The 24,262-nt window shown below is 37.1% G+C and overlaps 3 protein-coding genes and 1 long non-coding RNA gene across 8 annotated transcripts; 2 read left to right on the forward strand and 2 right to left on the reverse strand.

Moving 5' to 3' along the window:
* Positions 1-534: 534 nt before the first annotated feature.
* On the reverse strand, positions 535-4,499 carry LOC110763435 (uncharacterized). Its single transcript, XM_088246139.1, has 2 exons — positions 3,171-4,499; positions 535-963 (listed from the first exon to the last, which is right to left on the reverse strand). Exon 1 carries the CDS (start codon positions 4,179-4,181, stop codon positions 3,708-3,710), a length of 474 nt encoding a protein of 157 aa, XP_088102265.1. The 5' UTR covers positions 4,182-4,499; the 3' UTR covers positions 535-963; positions 3,171-3,707.
* A 488-nt stretch (positions 4,500-4,987) lies between these two features.
* LOC110748616 (GABA transporter 1-like) lies at positions 4,988-7,903 on the forward strand. Its single transcript, XM_021948574.2, has 7 exons — positions 4,988-5,576; positions 5,670-5,792; positions 5,906-6,000; positions 6,108-6,294; positions 6,381-6,511; positions 6,619-6,834; positions 6,941-7,903. The coding sequence occupies exons 1-7, from the start codon at positions 5,381-5,383 to the stop codon at positions 7,334-7,336; spliced, it is 1,344 nt and encodes a 447-aa protein (XP_021804266.1). The 5' UTR covers positions 4,988-5,380; the 3' UTR covers positions 7,337-7,903.
* A 9,475-nt stretch (positions 7,904-17,378) lies between these two features.
* On the reverse strand, positions 17,379-20,439 carry LOC110763436 (uncharacterized). The gene is made up of 3 exons (XR_015826578.1): positions 19,354-20,439; positions 18,638-18,741; positions 17,379-17,745 (listed from the first exon to the last, which is right to left on the reverse strand). It is a non-coding gene; the product is annotated as an uncharacterized LOC110763436 (long non-coding RNA).
* A 2,007-nt stretch (positions 20,440-22,446) lies between these two features.
* On the forward strand, positions 22,447-24,212 carry LOC110763439 (PRA1 family protein F2). 5 transcript variants are annotated; one of them, XR_015826174.1, is made up of 2 exons: positions 22,447-23,302; positions 23,870-24,212. XR_015826174.1 is itself a non-coding variant. In XM_088245190.1 (2 exons), the coding sequence occupies exon 1, from the start codon at positions 22,623-22,625 to the stop codon at positions 23,223-23,225; it is 603 nt and encodes a 200-aa protein (XP_088101316.1). In that variant the 5' UTR covers positions 22,447-22,622; the 3' UTR covers positions 23,226-23,272; positions 23,870-24,212. The 5 variants fall into 5 exon arrangements, 3 of the variants coding, with proteins under 3 accessions (XP_088101316.1, XP_088101317.1, XP_021821917.1); XR_002527729.2 differs by having other exon boundaries at positions 23,958-24,212; XM_088245190.1 differs by having other exon boundaries at positions 22,447-23,272.
* Positions 24,213-24,262: the final 50 nt, after the last annotated feature.

Here is a 24,262-nt window from a genome sequence, read left to right on the forward strand (position 1 = left end):
TAGTCACTTGGTTCTCAATTGTTTTAGAGTCGAGAGTAACTTGGGTGCAATTAAGTTTAATATGGAATATATTCGCCTTTATAAGTTATATTCCACAACATAAAAGAATAATACTCCGAGTTCATTGCTGATTACATATATAACATTGGACAAATAAGAAATAAGTTATTATTTCGTGGTTCCCTCAAATTGCCTGTAGTATTTGAAGGGAAGGAATATAAATGTCTACTGAAAAACAGAAGCAAATACACTTGAATCCTACAGAAATTAGCAAAACTTGTTTAAAATGACGATTTTTAAGCTGTTGCGACGAATTTTGTTATCTAGCGGCGGTTTACATATCTTTCGTGACGAAATTATGGTACCAATATGTTAAAACAGCTTTATCAGCGAATAAAACCGTCGCTAGCCGCAGTACATAACAGTTTTAACTTCGAGAAGGAAAACCGTCGCTAAAACTCGAGAAGAAAATAAATGCGCCTCTCATACCCGCTTATATAACGAAATCTTCATTAAGCACACAGGAACCCAACCTTTTAATGAATTTTACATTTCCAAATTTATTATTCAATAATTTGACCATACTCTTGTCTACAACCCCATCACATACTCGAATCCTCTCCTAATCACTATTTTTGCCTAACCTTGCCTAAGCTTTTGATAAGAATAAGACACGTAATTAGAATCACATCCTATGGCTCAAATCACTTTTACATTATTTTGCATTTAGGAAGAATTTTGCGTCGGACGACTTTACAGAGCTGAATATCTGCAGCATATGCTGTCGTTGTGTTGAGCTACTGGCAGTTGGCCTCCACTGGCTACCGGGGCTTCTGGTTCACAAGTCCAGCCTTCAGTTTTGTCTTCCTGACTGTTGCCCAGTGGACTAGAGTTATGGCCAATCCTTTTTCTGTGACACAGATCTCAGGATGTTTTCAGGTACCCTTCAATTCTTTCACGTACCTTTAAACATAAAAACAAAAAACAAATCAATAGTTTCTTAAATCCCCAATGACCCATTTATCACAACTTGGAATTATCTTCTAATGCTGCATTTGTATTTCCTTGTGTTAGATATTGCAGGCCTACATATGCCTACTCTGAGGGAACACTTCTTTCTCAAAAAACCACCAGTCAATTTCACCATGAAAAATCCCCAGATTCCAAGTAATAGCATTCTCAAATTCAATTTGGGCACAATTAGGTATGAAAGGGTCCCTTCACTGGCTAGTGTATTATGTTCAAAGAAGTTTTCTTATATAAAATAATTTGAGTATCACTCGATGTGCTAAACAGTGACGAAAAAACAAGACAGTTTGAAATGGATTAGGTGACTAACAGATTTTTGTAATCTAAAAAACAGGGGCTAAGGAATTTAGCATCCAAGTCAAACAAATGGTTGAAAAGTGTATTTCTGCACATAGGTAGTTCCTAAAGAAAAAAAATGTCCCAACAATTCTGATAGAAAATATTAACACTTAAATAAGCTACATACCAAAGAGAACCAATTTGATTATTATCCAATAAAGGGTACAAACAAGGAAAAATTGATGCATGCCAACAGAGTGATCACCAAACTCAACCACAGAAGTTTTATGACAGTAGAAAATGGAACATGTAAACCAAAAGAAATTGTGCACCTGAAACCTCGCACAAATCCTTGTTCTCTAAGGAAAAGATATGTGGAAGATAAAACATCTTAACACACACCTCGCCCGCCCCCCCAACCCCCCAAAAAAACAAAAAACAAAAAAAGGCCTTACTAAATCCATGCATTATGCTTCCTCCAGTAACAATTAATTTTTAAACACAAATAGCCATAAACTAATTCCTTCACAAAATTCGCAACAAATATGAAGTGCAAAGCATTTCTTTGCAACATCTCAGTAAGTTAAGTAGAAGTGCGCATGTTGAAAAAACCAAGTCAAATTCATAATCCCGCGGCAAAGCACAAGTAGTATAAATAGGCAAAAGGTTCAATAGAAGATGATATAATTACTTTATTGATCAAAATATAACATCATAAGAAAGAAGCTCGCATGTTCTCTTAATCTGTCACTAGAAAGAGCATCTATAGTAAAAAACTGAGAGCACTTAACATTACAGGCTGCTTGTTTCATATGCCTTTCTAAACTGCGGTAATTCAACTCAATCCTAAGTTTATTGAAGTTCCTAGACAATGACAAGGGTTACACAGAAGTACCACATAACTAATAATAATCAGTAATAATCTCAGCCAAAGTAAAGTAAAACAAAAGGAAGACAGAAGAAAAAGGAATGGCATTCTCAAATTCAATTTGGAAACTATTTGGCATGAAAGGGCAAGGTTTAATGTATATACAACGGAACTCTAAATTATAACACCAAACATATATATTCATACTTGATACTGTTAACAAGCACAACAAGTATAAATGAGCAAAGCATTCACCGGAATATGATAGAATTACAAAATATAACATTATAACATTATAAAGGCTCACTTAATCTGTCACTAGAAAGCGCATTGACAGTATAAAACTGAGAATACTTAACATTATAGGCCGCATGTTTCCTATGCCTTTCTAAACAAAACTGGTAATTCAACTCAATTTTTAACAAACAAAAGTTTATTGGAGTTCCTAAACAATGAATAGGGTTAAACAGAAGTACTCAATTACTGTCTTGTTCATGAAGTTAAATCAATAATAATCTCAGCCATCTAGGATTACCCAGATGAGTTAATACACAGTAGGAAAAGGAAAGTAATTAGTACCAGTGACTTTGAGAACCCATTTCCCATCAGAATTATCATAAATAGTTAAGTAACAGTCAAATAAATAAAATTCAGAGAAATTAATTCTTTGTTTGCAAGGTTTTTAAAAGAAGTAAAATTCAAATTTGGATAGAATAATCTGGTTGTTAAAAACATAAGAATACAAAATCAACCAGACAATTGAAGATTAGGGTTGTCATGCATTGGAAGACTGGAGCCAAGAAAGAAACTAAAGCGTCCAGTCCACTGTGCCTAATTCAAAATTTTACTCGCTCTTACTTGTAGAGAGCGTTTGTTGAAAACCAAAGACTTCGAAATGAAAACACACAATTAAGAACTACGCAATGCCACTCGTTTTTCTTTGATTTTCTGGGAAGACAAACAGAAAATAAGAAAAATAAAGAAAGTAACGTACAGATTCCGCGTCTTCCACATCGGCACGTACAGGCTGTACGGATCGATCGACGAACTCATCCCAGAACGGACAATGCTTGGCTCCTGATGTATTCCTCCTCAACCATGAAGTGGGCTTCTTAAAAAACCAACACGTGTCTGTTTTTTTTTTCTTTTCCCTATTTCCTCTTCCCCCAACCTTTTGCCTGGTTTTAACTGCAGCCTCCCCAAAGGCACCCCCGCCCCTGTTCCGAATTCACCCTCATCACCAACCTCGCCCTCTCCAAAAACCTCTCACTTTATCTTTTTTTTATTGTTCATCATCTCATATATGTGGGTTGTTGAATCTGTAATCCATCTATTATGAGCAATATTCCAAGATCTCTAACCGACTCCGCCCTCACCCTCTTCAATCTTGCAATCTCTGCTTCTGATCCTTGGCCTTTTTCTTTCGTCTTCTTATAACCCATCTAGAAAATGCGAAGCCCTCTCTTTGACCAACAAAAAAGAATTTGTACCAAAAGTTTAGGGTCAAATTAGGAAGAAGGGTCGGCCTCACTTAAAGAAGGGCAATGAGAATGAAAAGAAGAACAGCAGCTATGAAAGAATACTTAACAGCAGCAACAAGTATAGCCAACGCGATGAACACCAGCTGCCATAGCACCTGCACGCTTGCCCATGTCAGCAGCCCCGTCAATCCGACGGCCAAGATGTTGTTAGGATCTGGGTCCAGTAGCAGATCACCCCATCTGATGTTGCCGAATAACGGCCGTTGATTCTCTCTCAAATCATCATCACCACCGCCGAATCCAATTTCTTCTTCTTTGTCTTTCTCTTCTTCCCTCTCCTTGCCACTGGGGTTGTTTGCAAATACTACAAATTTTTTGGGTTTTCTTGGTATTTGGGTTTGGGGTTTGAGATGTAAAGAAGAGGAATTGAGGAGGGTTTGTGAGGGAATTGATAGGGAGCTTGTGGTTGAAATCAAAGAAGATGATGGGATTGGTGGGGGTGTGAAAGCAGTGAGCCCTAACATGTTTTCCTGGTCATCAAAATTTTGCACGAAAATGAGGAATGGGGAAAAGGGTAAGATTCGACTCTACTCATTTCGGCTTTTGCCTTTTCCCCATTCTAAATTCTATTGGTCTGCAGCATATAATTCAATGGTAGAGATGGGCCAAGGGGCGGGTGGTTATGGCTTCATATTCTGGGTTTGGGTTGTAAGGACTCTTTTTACTTGCTACTTGCGTTTTGATGTTTGTTGGGTGATAAGGGTGGATTCGAACAGGGTGGCGGTGCCTTTGGGAGGTTGCAGTTAAAACCAGCCAAAAGGTTGGAAAAAAAAAAAAGAGAACACGTGTTGGTTTTTTAAGAAGCCCACGTCATGATTGAGGAGGAATGGCTCCTGATAAATCAGGAGCCAAGCATTGTCCTCCCAGAACCATTGCTTGGTTAAAACTCTGCGTCTTTCAGAGAGAGAGGAGGAGAAATTCGAGGAGTAGAAAGTGTAAAAAGAAAATTGGGCCTGGGTTTTACTTAGGATTGGGCCTTGGGTTTCATTGGAAGTCTGTTAGTTTCCAATAACAACTCTCTTATAAGAATTTCATTTAGAAAAAAAATATATGATAACTATTTTAGAGTGTTAATAATATATTAAATTGAAAAGCAAAACTAACCATACTAATAATAATGCCAATGTCGTCTAGCTTAACGGAAAATGATCTTTTTTTTTGTATGAACAATAGAAAAGAACTTTAACTAGTCTCAAATTTGAACCCCGATGCAACTTAGTAATGTGTGTGAGAGAAACTCTTCTCCCCTTCTAGTTTAGACTATAGTTTGTATAAAAAAAAACCATACTAACGAATAACAAAGAAACAAAACAACAAGTACTGTTGAAAAGAGTCTTAGCATCTTAGTTATGTGTGTATGAGAAACCTCCCTCCTGTATAATTTAGACTATCTCTTGTAGTAAAAAATAAACAAAACAAGTCTTAAATGAGTGAGGGTACCCAACCAACCGTCATTGTTATATTAATATTTTTCAAAGATTCTATAGTACTATTAATCCCAAAGATCCTAATCTTCCAGCGTCCACATTCCACCACCTCAACAAGTAAAAGTCAAAAGTAGCTAGCTAGCTATGAGGCATTTAGCTAACTCAAACGCATGAACTCTTGAAGCATTGAACTCTTATCCGAAGGCATCGAAAACAGAAAGAAAAAAGAGAAGAAAATGTCACAACCAGCACTACCAAATTCAACAGCAGAAGTGGAAGTAGAAAGACCAGTAGTAGTAGTAGAAGAAGAAGCAGCAAAACAAGGCAAAGGGACGTGGAAGCACGCTGCTTTCCACATGGCCACCACGATTGCCACACCGGCCGCTTATGCTCCCCTGCCTTTTGCTCTCGCTTCTCTCGGTTGGCCTCTCGGTAATTAACTTTTATCATTTTCTAATGCTCCAATTATATCAAATATTATTATTAAGTGATTGATTTGCTGTTTTAATTAACTTTTTATAATAGGGGTAAGCAGTTTGGTGGCTGCAACACTAGCCACTTGTTATTCTAGCTTTCTCATTGCATCTCTGTGGAATTGGGATGGGAAGAAACATGTCACCTATCGCCACTTAGCTCAGAGCATTTTTGGTACCACTTATTCTAACTTTTCATCTTTCAATTTGCTTTTCTGAGTTTTACTTTACAAATAATTCCATGTTGAATACTTCATATACACTTATTTTTATGTAATCATCTTGAAGGGTTCTGGGGTTATTGGTCAATTGCATTTTTTCAACAGGTAGCCTCTGTAGGCAATAATATTGCCATTCATATTGCAGCTGGAAGCAGCCTTAAGGTTGGTTCCTCTGACTAAACTCATCAATCTCATATTGCCTTTGGTCTTTGTAGGTTGAGACTTGAGAAGGAATAATTGTATATGTATTTTGCTATCTTTTGTTGCAGGCTGTTTACAAATATTATGACAAGGATGGTGGCTTAACCCTGCAGCATTTTATTATTTTCTTTGGGGCCTTTGAGCTCTTGCTGTCTCAGCTCCCTGATATTCATTCCTTGAGATGGGTAAATGCCTTGTGCACTTTCAGCACCATTGGCTTTGCTGGCACAACCATTGGTGTCACTATTTATAACGGTATCCTCCTCATCCTGCACATCTTACTAATCTGTCAAGTTTGGCTTCTGTGAAATTTGAGCTATTTTCTTTCTTCTTGCTTATAGGGAAAAAGATTGACAGGAAATCAGTCAGTTACAGATTGGATGGAAGCTCATCTTCTAAAGCCTTTAGAGCCTTTAATGCTCTTGGGGCAATTGCCTTTTCCTTTGGAGATGCCATGCTTCCAGAGATACAGGTCATTTATACATCTATATATATTTCTTTACCAATTTGAAGTTTGAAACTTTGAGAGTCAATAGTAACCAAGTTGTTAAATTTGGGTCATTTTGTTTTTGATACCAGAATACTGTGAGAGAACCTGCAAAGAAGAACATGTATAAAGGTGTATCAACAGCATATGCTGTCATTGTGTTGAGCTACTGGCAATTGGCCTTCACTGGCTACTGGGCTTTTGGTTCACAAGTCCAGCCTTACATCTTGTCTTCCCTAACTGTTCCCCAATGGACTATTGTCATGGCCAATCTTTTTGCTGTTGTACAGATCTCAGGATGTTTTCAGGTACCCTTCAATTCCTTCCCATACTTCAAAAGAAAATAAGAGTCAATAGTTTTTTAAATCCCTTGGAATTATCTTCTGATAGTGTATTTGTATTTCCTTGTGTTAGATATATTGCAGGCCAACATATGCCTACTTTGATGAAAGACTATTGTCTCACAAAACTACCAATCACTTCACATCCAGAAACAATCTAATTCGTCTTGTTTTTACGTCCATGTATATGGTTCTCATTACTCTTGTTGCAGCAGCCATGCCTTTCTTTGGAGATTTTGTGTCAATCTGTGGAGCAATTGGGTTCACACCACTGGATTTTGTGTTCCCTGCTCTGGCATATCTAAAAGCTAGAAGACGGCCCCAAAATACCAAAATGTACCTTTCTTTGCTGCTTCTTAACTTTGCCGTGGTGGCTTGGTTCTCCATTGTTGCAGTGTTGGGTTGCATTGGTGCAGTCAAGTTCATTGTGGAAGATGTCAAGACTTACAAATTCTTTCATGATATGTGAGAAACTCTAGTTATATCATATGTAAAGCATATTGGACAAACAATAAACAGATTCATTGTGTTTACCAAATTGCCTCTTGTATTTTAGCATTGATTTTTATATATTTTTTAAAAAATAACTTTCAAAAGATAACTCTTACATCAAAACAAAAATCTTGAAGAAAAATTGACATAAATTGAATGCATTTCACATTGGTCAAGAGAACAAAACCATGAATATAACTGATCGGTGCATATTTACATATCATTTTGTACCCTTCTAGCTTATGATTTGGTTATGTTTTTGAGTTAAACTTGTGCTTTTAATCCTTTTTGTGTTTATCTTTCAGTTCATTGAGCTTTAGGTAATAATGAGGGCTTTGGATAGTAAATGATGCAATCCATGCATGTTAGGGCCTAATTTGGATGAATGGATGAAGAGCTTAAAGACAAACTCAATTTTGGCTACAGTCCCCTGCCAGCTCAGTTTCGTAGGTCATATTGCAAGCTTTGTTTCAGCAACCTACATAGCTCGGATGAGGCCACATTCTTCATGAAAGTTGTTCCAATGGGTGTGTAATATAACATATCCAAAATTCAGCCCCATTGGATAAATATGGAGTCTGTTACCTAGCAAACACAGAGCCATGCTCAGGATGGATTTTATCAGCGCGCAAAATGAGTTAGCAATTTGTTTTGGCCTTAACTTCCTCCTCCGACCTTGGATTGGCCCAAATGATATATGGCTGGAAAGAAGACATTCTGAAATTCAAGTTTGAGTGCTTAAAGTCTTAATTTGCTTAAGGGAAGCCCAATTCGTAAGCCCTTGAAGTTGCTGGTCATGCTGACCTCAGGATGAGCTATTATTTCTGGTTGGAAGCTTGGTCATGGTGACATGAAGATGAGCTAGGGCTGCTGGTGGGATTTATTAGTGAAGTGCATCAACCATTTCAGATTTTATAATGGAAGTGTTGTATGCATTAGTGAAGTGCATCAACCATTTCAGATTTTATAAAACAAGTGTTGTATGCATTAGCCATACTTAATTCAGATTTTCAGCTTCCTTAGGCCTATATATAGTGAGGTTTCCCAAGCTTGTAAACACACCCCAAGGGGGGGGAGCTCTCAAACACTTCTCTAGAGCTCCCTTCCCTTCTCTCCCTCAAATTCTCTTAGTTTCTCTTTCTAGTTTTCAATTGTTATAATGAGATCTTTGTGCTGAAATTTTCCTTTAAGTCTTTCCAAGTTCTACTTTAATTTTCATTGTTATGTAAATTCTTTTCTTTAGTTTCAAGTTTGATTAGTTTCCAAGTTTCAATTATGATTTTTGTTCTTATTCATTATGCTTACAAGTTAATATGCTAGTTTGAATGATTGATCACCATTTAGGCTTGCATGTTAGCTATCTTGGTTTGAATTAAGAGTAGACACCATACTTTAATTCGAATTGAACTATGAATAGGAAGAGTATGTATGGACATTCGACAACAGGGATTAGATACATGCTTGGTTGTTTAAATTGTTCTTCTATGCTTAATGGGTTCCTAATGCTTAATTTTAGGTTAGACAACAAATGATCAAATTAGGGAATTAGGAACACAAGGTTATGACCACACACCATGGCTTAATCATACATTAGCTAGAATCAATCCGTTAATCTAATTGAACTTGGGAACTTATCTGCTTGAGTTAGTTATTTTCTTTCTTCCTTGTTTTATTTATTTCCCTTATTTTTCATTTCTGTTTTGTGTAGGGAAAATGAATTGAGTCATTCAATCACCAATCCTCGTGGGATCGACCTCGCACTTACATACGCTATACTACCGAACGGCTCGTGCACTTGCGAGTATCACAAGTTGAGGATGCAGCTGAATCCATTTTGGTGCAGCTGTATCTACGCAACAAGTTTTTGGCGCCGTTGCCGGGGATTGGCAACATAGTTTGGTTCTATTTCTTTTCCCTACTTGTTTTATTTTTATTTTTCATTTTCATGTTTTTCTAGACAATTTCAAGTTTTAAAGTTAATGACGTTAATGGACAAGTTGTGTTTGTAGTCCAACAGAAAAGGACAATTGCCCAACAAGCAAGAGAACTGGGTTTAAGTCCCAGCTTACACAACCCATTGGTGCTTGTTGCTTTGAAGCATGGAATTGGATGTGTGTTGATTTTCCTTTTCATTTTAGTTTTTATTTCCTAATCCTTTTAATTCCATTTCAAGTTTGTGTGTTTGTTTTAGCAATTTATGATAGCTTAATAAAAATGGAGAGAGATGGCAACCTCAATCATAAGAATGGGAAGTGTGGAGCAATGGGAGAAGTCGCGACCTCCAAGTGCATCCATGCTCGACCTAATCGCTTCAAGGGGGAGCATTTCAATCCTTTCTCTTCTTTGAATTCTGTTTATTTTCGTAGTTGTTTTTGCCTTTTGGTCCGCGTTGAGTTCTTTGTTTTTCTATGCTGAATCCAACTATTTAAAGAACGTAAAATTTGGACTTACGGATGGAAAGTTATAGCCTAAAAACTGAACAGAGGTCGAAGCTGAAAAACATAGAAACGAATCTGTCCAAATGGTGATAAACGGGTGATAGCAAGTGCTGTTTGTTTTTTTTTTCTTTGGTTTCTTGGTTTGTTTCTTTTAGTACAACAATTTATGTTGTTTGTTTGAATTTGTTTAGAGTACTTAGTTCATTTTCGTTTATGGTTTGTTGTTCCATTTTATCTTAATTTGTTTTTGTTTCTTATCTTAAAAATTTTAAAAAGATTTTTCATATGAGCTGACTTATGGTAACTCCAGTGAGCACTTCCGTCAATACAGTGTCTAGGAGTTCTATAGGCGACACCTTCGGTGTCTAAGAAGTTTGGGTTTTAAGCGGGACCATTGTGACCCCTCCAACCTTCCCGGATCCCCTGGCTGTGTTTTCTGAGGCCCTTAACTGGTCATCCGTGAGTTGCTTGTATATTGTGTTTTTTAAATTAAGTTTTTTTTATTTTCTTTGTTTTCTTTTCTGTTGAGTCTTTGTTTTTATTTTGTTTCTGTTTTTGTGTTGTTATGTTAGTTTATTTATTTATTTACGTGGTATGGTTAGTTAGTTTATTTCTGAGTGTTAAAACACATTTTTATTTCAAACATTGCATTAAAAACAAAAAAAACAAAAAAAACAAAATAACAAAAACAAAAAAACAAAAAAACAAAATAACAACATCATCATCTTCTTCATCATCATCTTCTTCATCTTCTTCATCTCCATCATCATCATGGCTTGCCTCTATTTTCTCGCACTTGTAGAATCTGCAGCAGCTCCACATGGTCCTCATTTTTCCTCTGCAGTGCTTCCACGTGCTGATTGGCACAGTAGAGCCGCTTCTGCAAGTCCGCCACCATAGCCTTCAAGGAAGCTATTTCCTCGCTCATTGCGGCACACTCCCGTGTCCTCGCCAGTAATCGCATGCCCAAATTGGTAGCCGAGACCGCGTGGAGCACAGTTAAATTGTGGGACTCCTCCACCGCTGTCTTGTCAGACCTCTGTGCCACATGCAGATGATCTGTCGGTGTGAGCTTGCTGCCAATCATGCCTCCCAGCAGCGCTGCTCTGTTCGGCATTGCCTCAGAAAAGTTTGGTATTATCTCAGCAAAGTTTGAGGCCGTGCCGTGATGATATGTGGAGTTTGGGAAGACAGGAGTTGGAGGAGCCCTTGTCTGGGCATTCGGTGGTGCAAGGGACAGCTCAAGGTCGAGATCATCAAGGTGAATGCATGAGGATGCCATTTTTTTGTTTCTGGATTTTTTGATGTTTTTCCTTGAGTTTGCAGGAAGAAATGCTGGGTATCATCCGCTTGTAGAGGCGTGCTTTAAATAGACATATGCTAATGAAGGTGCCAACACCATTTCGGATTTCCCGGGCATGCTCGACCTAATCGCTTCAAGGGGGAGCACCTTTACTTTCACTTTACTTTTTTTTTTCCGTGTTTTCTGGTGTTTTATTGTTTTGCCCGTTACTTTCATTTTCTAGAGCTTTGTGTTTTTGCCTTTCCCTTTCGGCTATCATCTTTATTTTATTTTAGTTAGGGAACTGTGCTTCCATTTCCGTTTGTCGTCTTCGTTTGATTTAAGTTTGGAAAGTGTGCTTTCTTTTCCGTTTTCTTTTTCCTTCTGAAAATTTACTCTTTTATTTCCAAAACAAAATAAAGACAAAAACAACCAAAAAAATAAAATAAATTAAAATAAAAACATCAATAATGCAGTAGAAGTCATTTCTTCACAGTGCTCGGTGTCTCGACCATTGGAGCTTTGAGTTTGGCCCTCTGGCTGTCCTCTTCCTGGGCTTCACGCACAGCTTCTTGGGGCTCATCACTTGAGCTCCCAAAGATCGCAATCTTAGCTTGAGCGTAACTACTCTCGCGATCTGCTTGTTTGCGTTTACCCGGTCGGTCTAGGTCCTCCAGCTGTTTTCGCATGTCGCGAGAGTACAACTCTACCATTTTTGATAGGTTTTTATTCTCATCCCGCAATACTTCTAGCTGGTGTCGATTCACCTCCACTATCCTTGACCTCTCCCTTTTCAAGCTTTTTATAGCAGTCTGACACTCCTCAACCATACTTCGCTCCGCCGCCAACTGACCTTTCAGCACCTCTACCTCATGGGACTTCGCAAGTAGGCGATGACCCAAACTTGCGACTGTTGCCGTACTCTGCACGCTCAGTGCCAGGGCATCGCTCACGACCCGGTTGTCATCCCTTGTCCCCAGAACACGTATATCTTTAGGGGTCACTAAATTTCTAGCCACTCCAATGGCAACATCGTTGTCCAGGAGTATTGAGTCAGTTACTGTCACAGGCCCCCGTGCGGAAGCAAAGTAGGGCATCCATACTGGTGCCGCTGCTTGGCCTCGTGTCTGAGTTGGTGGAGCTAGGTTGAGATCCAACGAAAATGGGTAGTTAGAGGCCATTTGATTTCTCACTCTCTTTTCTTCTTTCTTTCTTTTCTCTTTTGTGTGTTTCTGAGTTTGTGTTTTTTTTTACCCTTTCTTTTTACCTTTTATAGACTTAGTCTGCTAAACCCTAGCCGCTGTGGTTCTGAGTTCTGTGCGGCCCTTACGGCTTATCTCTATATGTCGCCGCACCCGTTTCCCAACCCCCCTTAATTGCATTTTCACCTTTCACCACCTTCTAGTGAAAAAGTCGTCCCGCTTCACCCAAGAAGCCAATAATTCTGGCTTGGGGGATGTGACAGCTGCTTCTGCGCGGCGACACGTCCCTCGCCCCTTTCACCCGTGACTTCCCAGGAACCAAGGCATCAGGGACCACACATTTTCTTTTCAGAAATCCCGCCTTCGCGCTCCCAATTCAAGTTTCATTTTATTTATAAAAAAAAATAAAAATAAAAAATAAAAAATAAACGTCTGGGCTTCGGATTTTATTGTGGGTCGGGTTTTCACCGTTGTTTAGGTTTCAAGGTGGGTTAACTTTCTTTTGGGTTGGGCTTTTAATTGTTTGGGTTTTGGTTTGCGTAAGACTGTCTGTTTAGGGCTTTTTGTTTCGACTGTTTTACTGTTTCATTTCTTTTTATTTGTTTGTTTGTTTTGTAATTTTTATTTTGTAATTATTTTATTTTATTTTATATTTGTTTTTTGTTTTATTTATTTATTTATTTGCTTTAATACCTTCAATTGTTATGTTTGACATTGCTTGTGCCTAAATTTTAAACATTGAGGACAATGTTCATTTCTAGGTTTGGGGGTATTGGAGTTTAGCATGTAAATTTGGTTTTTCCTTAATTTATTTTTTTATTTTTTTATTTGCTTGTTTTTATTTTTATTTTATTTTGTTAAGTCTTGCTTTTATTTTGATTTTGATTTTGATTTTGATTTTATTCACTTTCCGAACACATTTGATGAGATTGTGATAAATGTTTGCATGACTTAAATGAAAATTGAATTTTATTTTATTTTTATTTTTTTTTCCTTGTAAATTTTTATTGTAAAAAAAATTAATTAATTAATTGATTAATTTGGCATCGTTCTAGCATGATATGTTCGAAACCTTCTTTGCACTTGCCATTTGTTTCATAATTCTCCAATTAAAGGATTTGCATGACCCAAAGAATTGTATCAAGCATAAATTAGACTTATATAACCATAAATGTGAGCTTTTGAGCCTTGTGCTTCATTTCATGAGTGTTATACACATACTCTTATTTTCTTGTCATCAAAGTTGTTATTTGATCTCATTATTCATTGATTTGGTTGAATACTTAAAAGTCATTCATTCTTTTGCAATTCGATTTCATGACATTTAAGAAATGATATTAAGGCCCTCTTTGGATCGTTTGTGCCTTTCAAGCTAACCTTATGCATGCTTAAGCATGATTTTCCATTGTTTACCATTTTGAGCCTACATGTAAACCTTTTCTTTCATTTAACCAATTATATTTCCTCGCCTTAGCCTGAAAAACAAATATTTACCTTTCTAAGGAATTCATGAGCTCTAATTCGGATATGTTTTTCATACTAAGTTTGGGAATGGGTGTTACATTTCGAAAAAGAAAAAAAAAATTCACACAATTGGTGAAAGAAAAGAGAAAAGTTGTAATTAAGTGGTGGTTGAATGAAATTTCATTTTTGGGTTTCATTTTTGGGCCTTCAAAATAAATTGGTGGTTGTTCAGGAAAGGAGTGAATCAATGTAAATGAAGGTATAAGGAGTTTTGATCATGTAAAAGAAAAATAAATTCTCATTGTGATGATTCGAAGTCTTGTAAACAATTGTTTTATGCTCTTATATTTTGAATTCCTTGGACTTTGTTTTATCCATACCTTTCATTTCTTACTCACCTTACACCCTTGGCCCCATTACAACCTATGTTAAAGACCTAAATTGATCTTAAATGTCATGTGGTTGAATTGCATTCATTTTTCTACTTTTAAGTGTTTGGCATCCTTCTTGAGATCATATTAATGCAAGTTCTTCATCTTTCTATTTCGAGTTAAGTCTTTATGGTTTAACTCTAATCTCATGTTTATAACTGAGTGTTGCATTATAGCCCTCTTCCGAGTGATTCATTTGTGAGAGGACAACTTTGGTGAGATTTGAAGTTGCATTTTGTGCTTGGTATGATTTTTGAAATTGTGTGGAAACTAAGATTGGGGAATTTGTTGCATTTGGCTATCACACTACTACACTTTGAGCATATTATGTTTTGAACTTTGCCGCTTTGTGAATAATGTCTAAAATTGAGCTTTTATTGTCAAAACGTTTAAGTCATGTGCATGAGTCATTTCTCTTCACAAAATGTTCGGAAAGATTGTTTTGAGTTTTTATTTTGATTTTGTTTTTTTTGTGTTTTGTGTTTTGTTTTTATTTTTATGTTTGTTTTTGGTTTTGGTTTTGCTTAAGAACTAACAAATCTAATAAGTTTTCTAACCATTTTGTTTTGTAGAGTTAGAAAAACGTTTGTGGGTATCGTAACTGTTAAACCCTCAGGAGACACAACTCCTCCTACTAGGGATGCCTAGAGGTTTAAAGGCTTGTTGCATATGCTCAATGCAATCGAGTTACCTACGAAAGTGGTCTAGTTAACTTCTTGTTTGTTTTTATCTTTGTTTTCCTTTTGTTTTGCTCGAGGACTAGCAAAATCTAGGTTTGGGGGTATTTGATCGGTGCATATTTACATATCATTTTGTACCCTTCTAGCTTATGATTTGGTTATGTTTTTGAGTTAAACTTGTGCTTTTAATCCTTTTTGTGTTTATCTTTCAGTTCATTGAGCTTTAGGTAATAATGAGGGCTTTGGATAGTAAATGATGCAATCCATGCATGTTAGGGCCTAATTTGGATGAATGGATGAAGAGCTTAAAGACAAACTCAATTTTGGCTACAGTCCCCTGCCAGCTCAGTTTCGTAGGTCATATTGCAAGCTTTGTTTCAGCAACCTACATAGCTCGGATGAGGCCACATTCTTCATGAAAGTTGTTCCAATGGGTGTGTAATATAACATATCCAAAATTCAGCCCCATTGGATAAATATGGAGTCTGTTACCTAGCAAACACAGAGCCATGCTCAGGATGGATTTTATCAGCGCGCAAAATGAGTTAGCAATTTGTTTTGGCCTTAACTTCCTCCTCCGACCTTGGATTGGCCCAAATGATATATGGCTGGAAAGAAGACATTCTGAAATTCAAGTTTGAGTGCTTAAAGTCTTAATTTGCTTAAGGGAAGCCCAATTCGTAAGCCCTTGAAGTTGCTGGTCATGCTGACCTCAGGATGAGCTATTATTTCTGGTTGGAAGCTTGGTCATGGTGACATGAAGATGAGCTAGGGCTGCTGGTGGGATTTATTAGTGAAGTGCATCAACCATTTCAGATTTTATAATGGAAGTGTTGTATGCATTAGTGAAGTGCATCAACCATTTCAGATTTTATAAAACAAGTGTTGTATGCATTAGCCATACTTAATTCAGATTTTCAGCTTCCTTAGGCCTATATATAGTGAGGTTTCCCAAGCTTGTAAACACACCCCAAGGGGGGGGAGCTCTCAAACACTTCTCTAGAGCTCCCTTCCCTTCTCTCCCTCAAATTCTCTTAGTTTCTCTTTCTAGTTTTCAATTGTTATAATGAGATCTTTGTGCTGAAATTTTCCTTTAAGTCTTTCCAAGTTCTACTTTAATTTTCATTGTTATGTAAATTCTTTTCTTTAGTTTCAAGTTTGATTAGTTTCCAAGTTTCAATTATGATTTTTGTTCTTATTCATTATGCTTACAAGTTAATATGCTAGTTTGAATGATTGATCACCATTTAGGCTTGCATGTTAGCTATCTTGGTTTGAATTAAGAGTAGACACCATACTTTAATTCGAATTGAACTATGAATAGGAAGAGTATGTATGGACATTCGACAACAGGGATTAGATACATGCTTGGTTGTTTAAATTGTTCTTCTATGCTTAATGGGTTCCTAATGCTTAATTTTAGGTTAGACAACAAATGATCAAATTAGGGAATTAGGAACACAAGGTTATGACCACACACCATGGCTTAATCATACATTAGCTAGAATCAATCCGTTAATCTAATTGAACTTGGGAACTTATCTGCTTGAGTTAGTTATTTTCTTTCTTCCTTGTTTTATTTATTTCCCTTATTTTTCATTTCTGTTTTGTGTAGGGAAAATGAATTGAGTCATTCAATCACCAATCCTCGTGGGATCGACCTCGCACTTACATACGCTATACTACCGAACGGCTCGTGCACTTGCGAGTATCACAAGTTGAGGATGCAGCTGAATCCATTTTGGTGCAGCTGTATCTACGCAACAATAACCGGGTGCGATTCAAGGAAGACTCAGTGTACTTTGGCTTGTGCGTGTTTAGATTCAAGCATAAAAGTGTTCTTGCCCTGTCTAAGGAATCAAGGTGCAATGCACTAGCTGATAATGCAAATCAAAATAGTGATCAATATTCCTTGGTGGCCTTATTTCTGTTTTTCGTGTTCACACAATTTGGTTTTTTTTTCTCTCTCTCTCTCTCTCTCCTCTTTTCATTCATTTTGTCTAAGAAGCTATATGCTGCTAAGAAGCTTGAGCACATTCAAATATTGACTTTCCAATAGTCACTTGGCTCTCAATTGTTCCAGAGTCGAGTAGCTTTGGTGGAATCAAATTTAATGAAAGATCTCCGACTCTAGAAGTTATTTTCACACGATAGAAGAATACTCCTCCAAGTTGATTGTTGATCACATATATAACATCAGAGAAATAAGAAATAAATTATTCTTTCGTGGTTCCCTCAATTGCCTGTAGTATTTTAAGGGAACGAGTATGAAAAACAGAAGCAAATACAATTAAATCCAGCAGAGAATAGGCAATCTCGTTTAAAATGACGACTATTCAGCTGTTGCGGCGATTTTTATTGTTTAGCAGCGTTTTTCATACTTTCCGTGACGAATTTAGAGACTCAATTGTGTTAAACGTCTTTAGAGACGAGTAAAATCGTCGCTAGCCGCAGCAAATAACATATTTAGCAGCTCATAGAAAGACCGTCGCTAAAACTAGAAAAGGGAAAGAAAATCGCCTCCTCTCACCGTTCAGGGTGTAGTTTTATTTCAACAACTTGATTATGTCTACAGATATTACATCAAAATATTTTGAACTACTTCACTCAAGTTCGTTTGCGTGAAAATGTCTACATATATGAATTACATTTTTTTAGGTCAGTCCATTAACCCAATCAAAGGAATACAACAACTAAACATAATCATGGTGGGATATCATTCTCGGATCAGTGATCCAATAAAACATCCACAAATAATAAAATGACAATCCAATAACCAATGGCCTGCGCTGATCAGCCCCATGCTCTTCATATTTTAATGTCACAGACTAGAAGATGAAATACTTCCCTCTAGCTGATTTCTATCCAGAAAACATCAATAAACCAGGCCTGCAGATTTATAAAATGAAAGCTTCATTAAGCATGATTACAAAAAGGAGCCACATTGGAACCCAACTTTTCCATATTCATACAATGATATGCAACTGTTTTGTTGTATCTAAATATTTGAGATTACACAAAACATACCAAAGCTTTTAGTAAGCCACAAAAATGTTTCAATCAGGTTTCCAAAGACAACCACAGGACATCTCAGGATTTTATGTAGTGTGTGTTCTGCTTATAAGCAAGCATAGGAGATTTTCCAACATATTCCTAGAATGCACAAAGAAACTATACTCATGTCAAATTCAGCCAGGTGTCTCATTTGACTACTTACACGAACTTTCCGCAATTTGGATTTGTCCACCCAAAAAAAGTAAAGTGAAAGAAATGGAAGACAGAAGAAAAAGGAAATACTCCCCAGATTCCAATTTGGGAACAATTCGGCATGAAAAGGAGTCCTTCACATATTTTTTTTGTGTTCAAAGATAATCCTATATAAAACAGTTTGAGTATCACTCCCTGCGCTCAACAAAGAAGAAAGAACAAGACATCACAGTTTGAGTATCCGTCCGTCGAACAATGGAGCTCATATCAAACACCATGCAGCGCTGTAGACGACGATACAAGGCCCTCGTTCTGGTTCCAGGAGACGATACCAGTCCACGTCGTCGTTTCGACCTCAATCAAATGATTCAAATCAAAGAGATTTTTTTTTTTGGGGGTCAAAAATCAAAGATAAATTTGGTTTTCTAATGAGCCCACTTCATGTTTTTGTTTTGGTCAAGGAGCCCAATTCATGTTCAAAGTTTAAACTTTGGACTTCGGACATTCTCTAAACCATTAAATTTCTATATAAAAAACCAAAAATTAATATCTGAAATACCTGTAATACCATTACCTTAATCGTCGACATTTTTAACTTCCAACATTTTTTTGGTGTGATCACCCAAGTCATGCTCCTATACCTTGATTAACCGTGTTGGTCCAAAGGTTTAGCATGATCTGTTACAATATATGAAAATGTGAGAATAAAAGAGAGATCTTAAAGCTGGTTTTGTATAGGATAAAAAAATAAAACACTTCTGTTTTTGTCAAAAAACTTGTTTGATTTATGTAAGATATTGGAGAAAACTAAATTTGGTTAAACACAAATTAGTAGCAATGAGTGTTATTGAGACAAGTGCGAGAAATTAAACCCTGTTGAAAATAATAAGTTCACAAATCAACTCTAATCTATATATTTGGTGGGATATGTGGTAAAACCCTACATATTTGATAAGATGTTACAAGTGATGCATACGTTGATGCATACTGTGCTGGAAATATCAATATTCAATCGTCTACAACTAGGTTTGTGGTGTTCTTGGGCAATAATTCTATTTCCTGGCAATCCAAGAAACATGTTTCAGGGTCTTAGAAGTTCCACATAAGAGCACTGACAAATATTGATGCTGATCTTGCTTGGATTCAACAAGTATTGCAAGGAACTTAAGAGCAACTGGGTGATATTAGATTCGTGTACTTATATGGGCATAGAATATGTTAACTATATTGATTAGTTGTAGTCTGTTAAGAAGCTAGTTAGTAAGTTAGGTACAAGGTCATTTGGCTTACCGTGTCGTCAACAATGCTTCGAAAGAAAGCGTCGTCATCCAATTTTCTGATGAAAAGCAGGGAAATTCGCCACCACAAAACAAGTCACCATTGAGGTTTCTTCTTTAAGAATGGTCCAAGGCTCATGGTGGTGATAGAAGCCTTGGTGGGCATGCGTCGGCTAAGGGACTATCCGGCAACAAAGTTGTCTGGTGTGGACAGTCAAAGAATCATGTATCAACTCCTAAAGGGAGTAGCCAGGGCCGGTCCTGAGTTTTCAAAGGCCCAGGGCGAAATTCTAAAGTGTGCCCTACACACATTAATCACTAACACTAACACTAGTATACTTTTTTTAGACAGTATTTATTCCATTGGTTTATCAACTGTTTTATCAACTAAGCATTGGTTTTTTTGAGAAAGTATTTATTCCAAGATATTTTTAGACTTTGAGCAATGTCTTTCATATTCCTAAACTCTCATCATGGATCCTTTGTTCCAAAATTTCAAGAATGCAAGTCAAGCCAATATCAAAGAATTTCTTTTAAAACTCTCATCATGGATCCTTTGTTCCCAAATTTCAAATCCATTTCAATATCCTATTCCTAAATTATGGAAAACAATGTGTATTTAATTGTGATTCATCTTACAAGAAAAATCGAAAAAAAGAAAAAAAGGAAATCATCCATGTTATTTTCGCAGAAGAACAATTCCAACAGTAAAGCAAGGTTTCTATTTGAAAAGAAAACCCCAGAATAGTACATCTATTAGTGATTCAAAGAATTTGAATGAATCAATCCAAGAAAACCCCATGATTTAAATGACATAGAAGAGGAATCGATAGAGAAAAAGAGCGATAGGAAAAAAAAAAAGCAAATCACCCATGGTTAAATCGCCCATGGTTATTTTTTGCAGAGGACGAAACTGAAGAGTGAAACATAAATGAACTTAGGAGAGGCTTAGATGAGATGGGATGAGATGAGATGAGAAGAGAAGAAGAGGAAAAACAAGAACAAGAAGAAGAAATTTTTAGAATAGATAACCTGGAGGAGTGGAACACCAGCGCAAAAGGGTTCTTGAAGAGCGGAAGAGATGCGCTTCTTCCAGAACGCGAACACCATTTTGTTCCCTCAAAAATATTAAATCAATTTATAATATATAATATAACACTTATAAAAATAAAATAAAAATTTGGGCCCCCCTGAATAATGGGCCAGGGTAGTCGCACTGACTGCCCCTGGTCAGGGCCGGGCCTGGGAGTAGCACATATCCACGGTAAGGGTGTCATGCACACAGGTCATTGACACCGAGAAATGTTTACTTCGGCGATCTTCTTGTCAAAATAACCCATTTATCAAAAAGTGAATTGACTCTTACAACCAATTCAAACTGCCTCACTGCCCTAAACTATACATCTCCAGAAGTGCTCTTAGGTGAGGAAAACTAGATGTGGACATCTGGAGCATTGGATGTGTCTTTGGTGAGTTATTGTTGTGCGAAATTCTGAGTTTTATGAAGTTTACAAAATAATTCCATGTTGAATACTTCTTATGCACTTATTTTTATGTAAGTATTATTATTTTTTAATATGCTTGAACGGTTCTGGGGTCATTGGTTATCTTCTTTCTTCTTGCTTATAGGGAAAAAGATTGACAGGAAATCAGTCACTTTCAGATTGGATGGAAGCTTATCTTCTAAAGCCTTTAGAATTAACCAGGATTTTTCTAACCATATGATTGAAGTTTGAAATTTTGATACAAACCCAGTTACCTACTACACACAATCGGAGCCCAGAAAATCTAAACCCCCAACTGTTTGGGCCTTTTTAATTTTTTTCCCAAATTATTTACCCATTTCGATTTGGGTTTCTTTGTCAATTCCTTTTTTCCTTTTTGCCAAAGGTTTCTTATCAATTCTTATATCCAAATTTGCTGCGGACTAAAATTATAAAATTTGAGAAGATAAAAACTAAAAGACAAATAACAACTATTGATGTTTACCCTAGTGGCTCCCTTCTTTTAATTTCTCAGGGTGATTCAAACTATTGAAATGAAATTTGAGAAGAAAAAATTATAAGACAAATAACAACTAATTTGCTAGATGATTCGAACTTGTGTACAAAACAAGTGGACGGATTCACTATAATGATCAACAGGAATAACTTAGGTCGGCCCAAAGTAAAGATATTATATGTTCTATCTTATTTCTGTCTTTTTCAACTATCAATGACCATAATCCATCCAATCCCTTTGTTACAAGTTACAACTTTTTTTCTTTTTGGTACCCAAAAAAAAAATTTGAACCTTTTCATGTTGGAGCCATATTTGACCCAAAACTCCAATGCCCAACTACCCAGTTTGCCACGACAATGGAAGAAGTCACTTTCTCTTTAATAAAGCCGAAAGCTCCACCTCCACCATATGCTCCCAATTACCCGGTTGCCTACAACGACATGACACGACGCCGTTTCCGCGTAGTGCAAACGCTGTCGTATCTTCTTTAATCAAATTAGGGGTGAGCATCGGTTCGAAACCAATGGTTTTTTACCAATCCAATCCAATCCAATCTTCTATTGGATTACAAATTTTACAATCCAATCCAATGTGTTTGGATGTCAGGATCCAATCCAATCCGATCCAATGTACATTGGATTGGATTGGATTGGATGATCGGTTTGTATGAAAAAATAATTATGATAAAAAAAAACTTCATAATCTGTCATAACATTTAATTCAAAATTCAATATGATGAAAGATATGACATTAATATATTAATTTTTAATATAAATTATTATAATATTATATTTAATATGTTAACGTTTTGATTTTTTCGAAAGTAAGATTAATATATTAGTGAGAAACAAGATGAAATGTAAATATTATACAATATGAAAGTATATTAATGTGTATATTGGATTGGTTCGGTTTAGGTTGGATTTTCAATTCTTGATCCGCCATCCGATCCAATCCAATTGGATTTCTATTTTTCTAATCCAATCCAATCCATCAATGTTGTCGAAACCAATGAAAATTGGATTGGATTGGATTGGATTGGTCGGTTTTAGTGGATTGGTTTGGATCCTGCACAGCCCTAAATCAAATCACGCATCTATTCGCTCCTCAAAAGCACAAATATCAAACCAGCAACACAGTCTTACAGGGAATTAGAGAAAATCTCTCTCTCTCTCTCTCTGATACTGTTCCGATCCCCCCAGCAAAAGATTTTCCCTTTCTCTTTCCTAGGTTTAGCTGAACTCAGATAGCTTCATATTCAAGCTCAATTGTCCAGCTCCAATGTCTATAGATTCAAATGCTTACTACGGCACCCTACCATCAACCACCGCTACCAGCACCGCCGCACCCTCAACGTTCTCGCGTGCCAGAGAAACGACCCAGTCCTTCTTCGCCACGCGCCGCCCATGGCTCGAGCTCGTCCAGCCCTTCTACAACTTCACGCGCCCCTACACCTTCGGCGACGCCACAATCCGAATCAAGCGCAACCTCAGCTACTTCCGCGTCAACTACACCATGGTCGTCCTCTTCATCCTCTTCCTCAGTCTGTTGTGGCACCCAGTCTCCTTAATCGTCTTCCTCCTCGTCTTCGTCGCCTGGTTCTTCCTCTACTTCTTCCGCGACCACCCACTCGTCATTTTCAACCATATCGTCGACGACCGTATCGTTTTGGGCGTGCTTGGCGTCGTCACCATCGTCGCTCTGATTTTCACGCACGTGTGGTTGAACGTGTTGGTCTCTGTTCTAATTGGGGTCGCAATTGTTGCGTTACACGCAGCTTTTAGGGGTACGGAGGATTTGTATAACGACGAGCAAGAAGCTGCCGAAGGTGGGTTGCTTTCGGTTGTGGGCAGTCCCACGCGACCTCGGTACTTCCGCGCTTAGCCGATTTTCCATTCGATTCTCGCTATTCTGTTTCGACATGGATCTTGGTGGGTAGGAGAAGTTCCTTTTTTGGCATTGTAAGCTCATTTTAGATCTGCTTTTAGTTAGCATTTTATTCAATCTTGAGCTCTATTCTTTGCTTTTAGCTTCAAGTTCAGTTTTTTTTCCTCTTTCATTTTTGTAAATGTAGTGCGAATTGATGACCCTTTAGAGGTTTTCTTTTATACTTAGTGAAACATGTATCAGATTGCTTGGTTTTTGCCAATATATAGTTTTGATTCAAGTGTGGTTGTTAAAGGGAAACATTGAAATGCTGTTGAACGTGAGTTGTTAGAGTGAAGCAATTAATCTATTTGAATTTAGATTCAAAGTGTTGCTTACTGTTTTTGTGCACATTCTTTGGTAGATGATTCTTGCATTTGAATGTATTGCTGTCAGTCATTTCTACTGGCATTCAACTGTTGATTGTTCAATATTTTCCTTCATTAACCATCTACCTTAGTGCCATCTCTTGGATAAGCTTTAGAAGCTCTGTTGAGTTAAACCCCATAGGTAAAGATTTTGATGTAATAGTTTTCATTCCTCAGTTTAATGGTCATCTCTCCCCTCTGTACGTCACTGCTCAATTTACCTGCTGTTAATAGATGTTTCAGAGTGCTATAAGACCCATTTGTGTGGACTTTGAAAGCTGGATGGGGAGCTGAAGCATGTTTTCCCTCACAATTTTTGTAGATTTGAGATGATACAGAGTAGAGATGCAGCGCTTTTGGTTTGGGCCATGTGAGGATAAAGTCTTTGAATTGATTATTGGAAAAGGGAAAAGCAGGAATTATAGCAGCCATGTTCCATGCAAAGCCAACGCCTTTTATCGCAATGGTTTTCTGAAGATCTTAATCTATAGCTGGTTTGCACATGAGCTTTCTTTCAGAATCCCGTTTGGTTGGAGTTTTGATTCAATAATACATAATTCACTTTTGTTTCATATTATTTTGGAATTGGTTGGTAGGGTATGAGATAACTAGGCAACTAGGCATTTA

This window comes from Prunus avium, chromosome 8 (genome assembly GCF_965620075.1).
Source record: "Prunus avium chromosome 8, drPruAviu1.hap1.1, whole genome shotgun sequence".
Taxonomy (NCBI): domain Eukaryota; kingdom Viridiplantae; phylum Streptophyta; class Magnoliopsida; order Rosales; family Rosaceae; genus Prunus; species Prunus avium.

What these genes read in the sequence shown, in the direction of transcription:
- LOC110748616 (XM_021948574.2), top strand. Translation starts at nt 5,381, where the DNA reads ATGTCACAACCAGCACTACCAAATTCAACAGCAGAAGTGGAAGTAGAA. An exon ending in CTTAGCTCAGAGCATTTTTG is followed by an intron (nt 5,793 to 5,905) that starts GTACCACTTATT and finishes ATCATCTTGAAG; the next exon opens with GGTTCTGGGGTTATTGGTCA. An exon ending in TGGTGTCACTATTTATAACG is followed by an intron (nt 6,295 to 6,380) that starts GTATCCTCCTCA and finishes TCTTGCTTATAG; the next exon opens with GGAAAAAGATTGACAGGAAA.
- LOC110763435 (XM_088246139.1), bottom strand. Translation starts at nt 4,181, where the DNA reads ATGTTAGGGCTCACTGCTTTCACACCCCCACCAATCCCATCATCTTCT.
- LOC110763439 (XM_088245190.1), top strand. Translation starts at nt 22,623, where the DNA reads ATGTCTATAGATTCAAATGCTTACTACGGCACCCTACCATCAACCACC.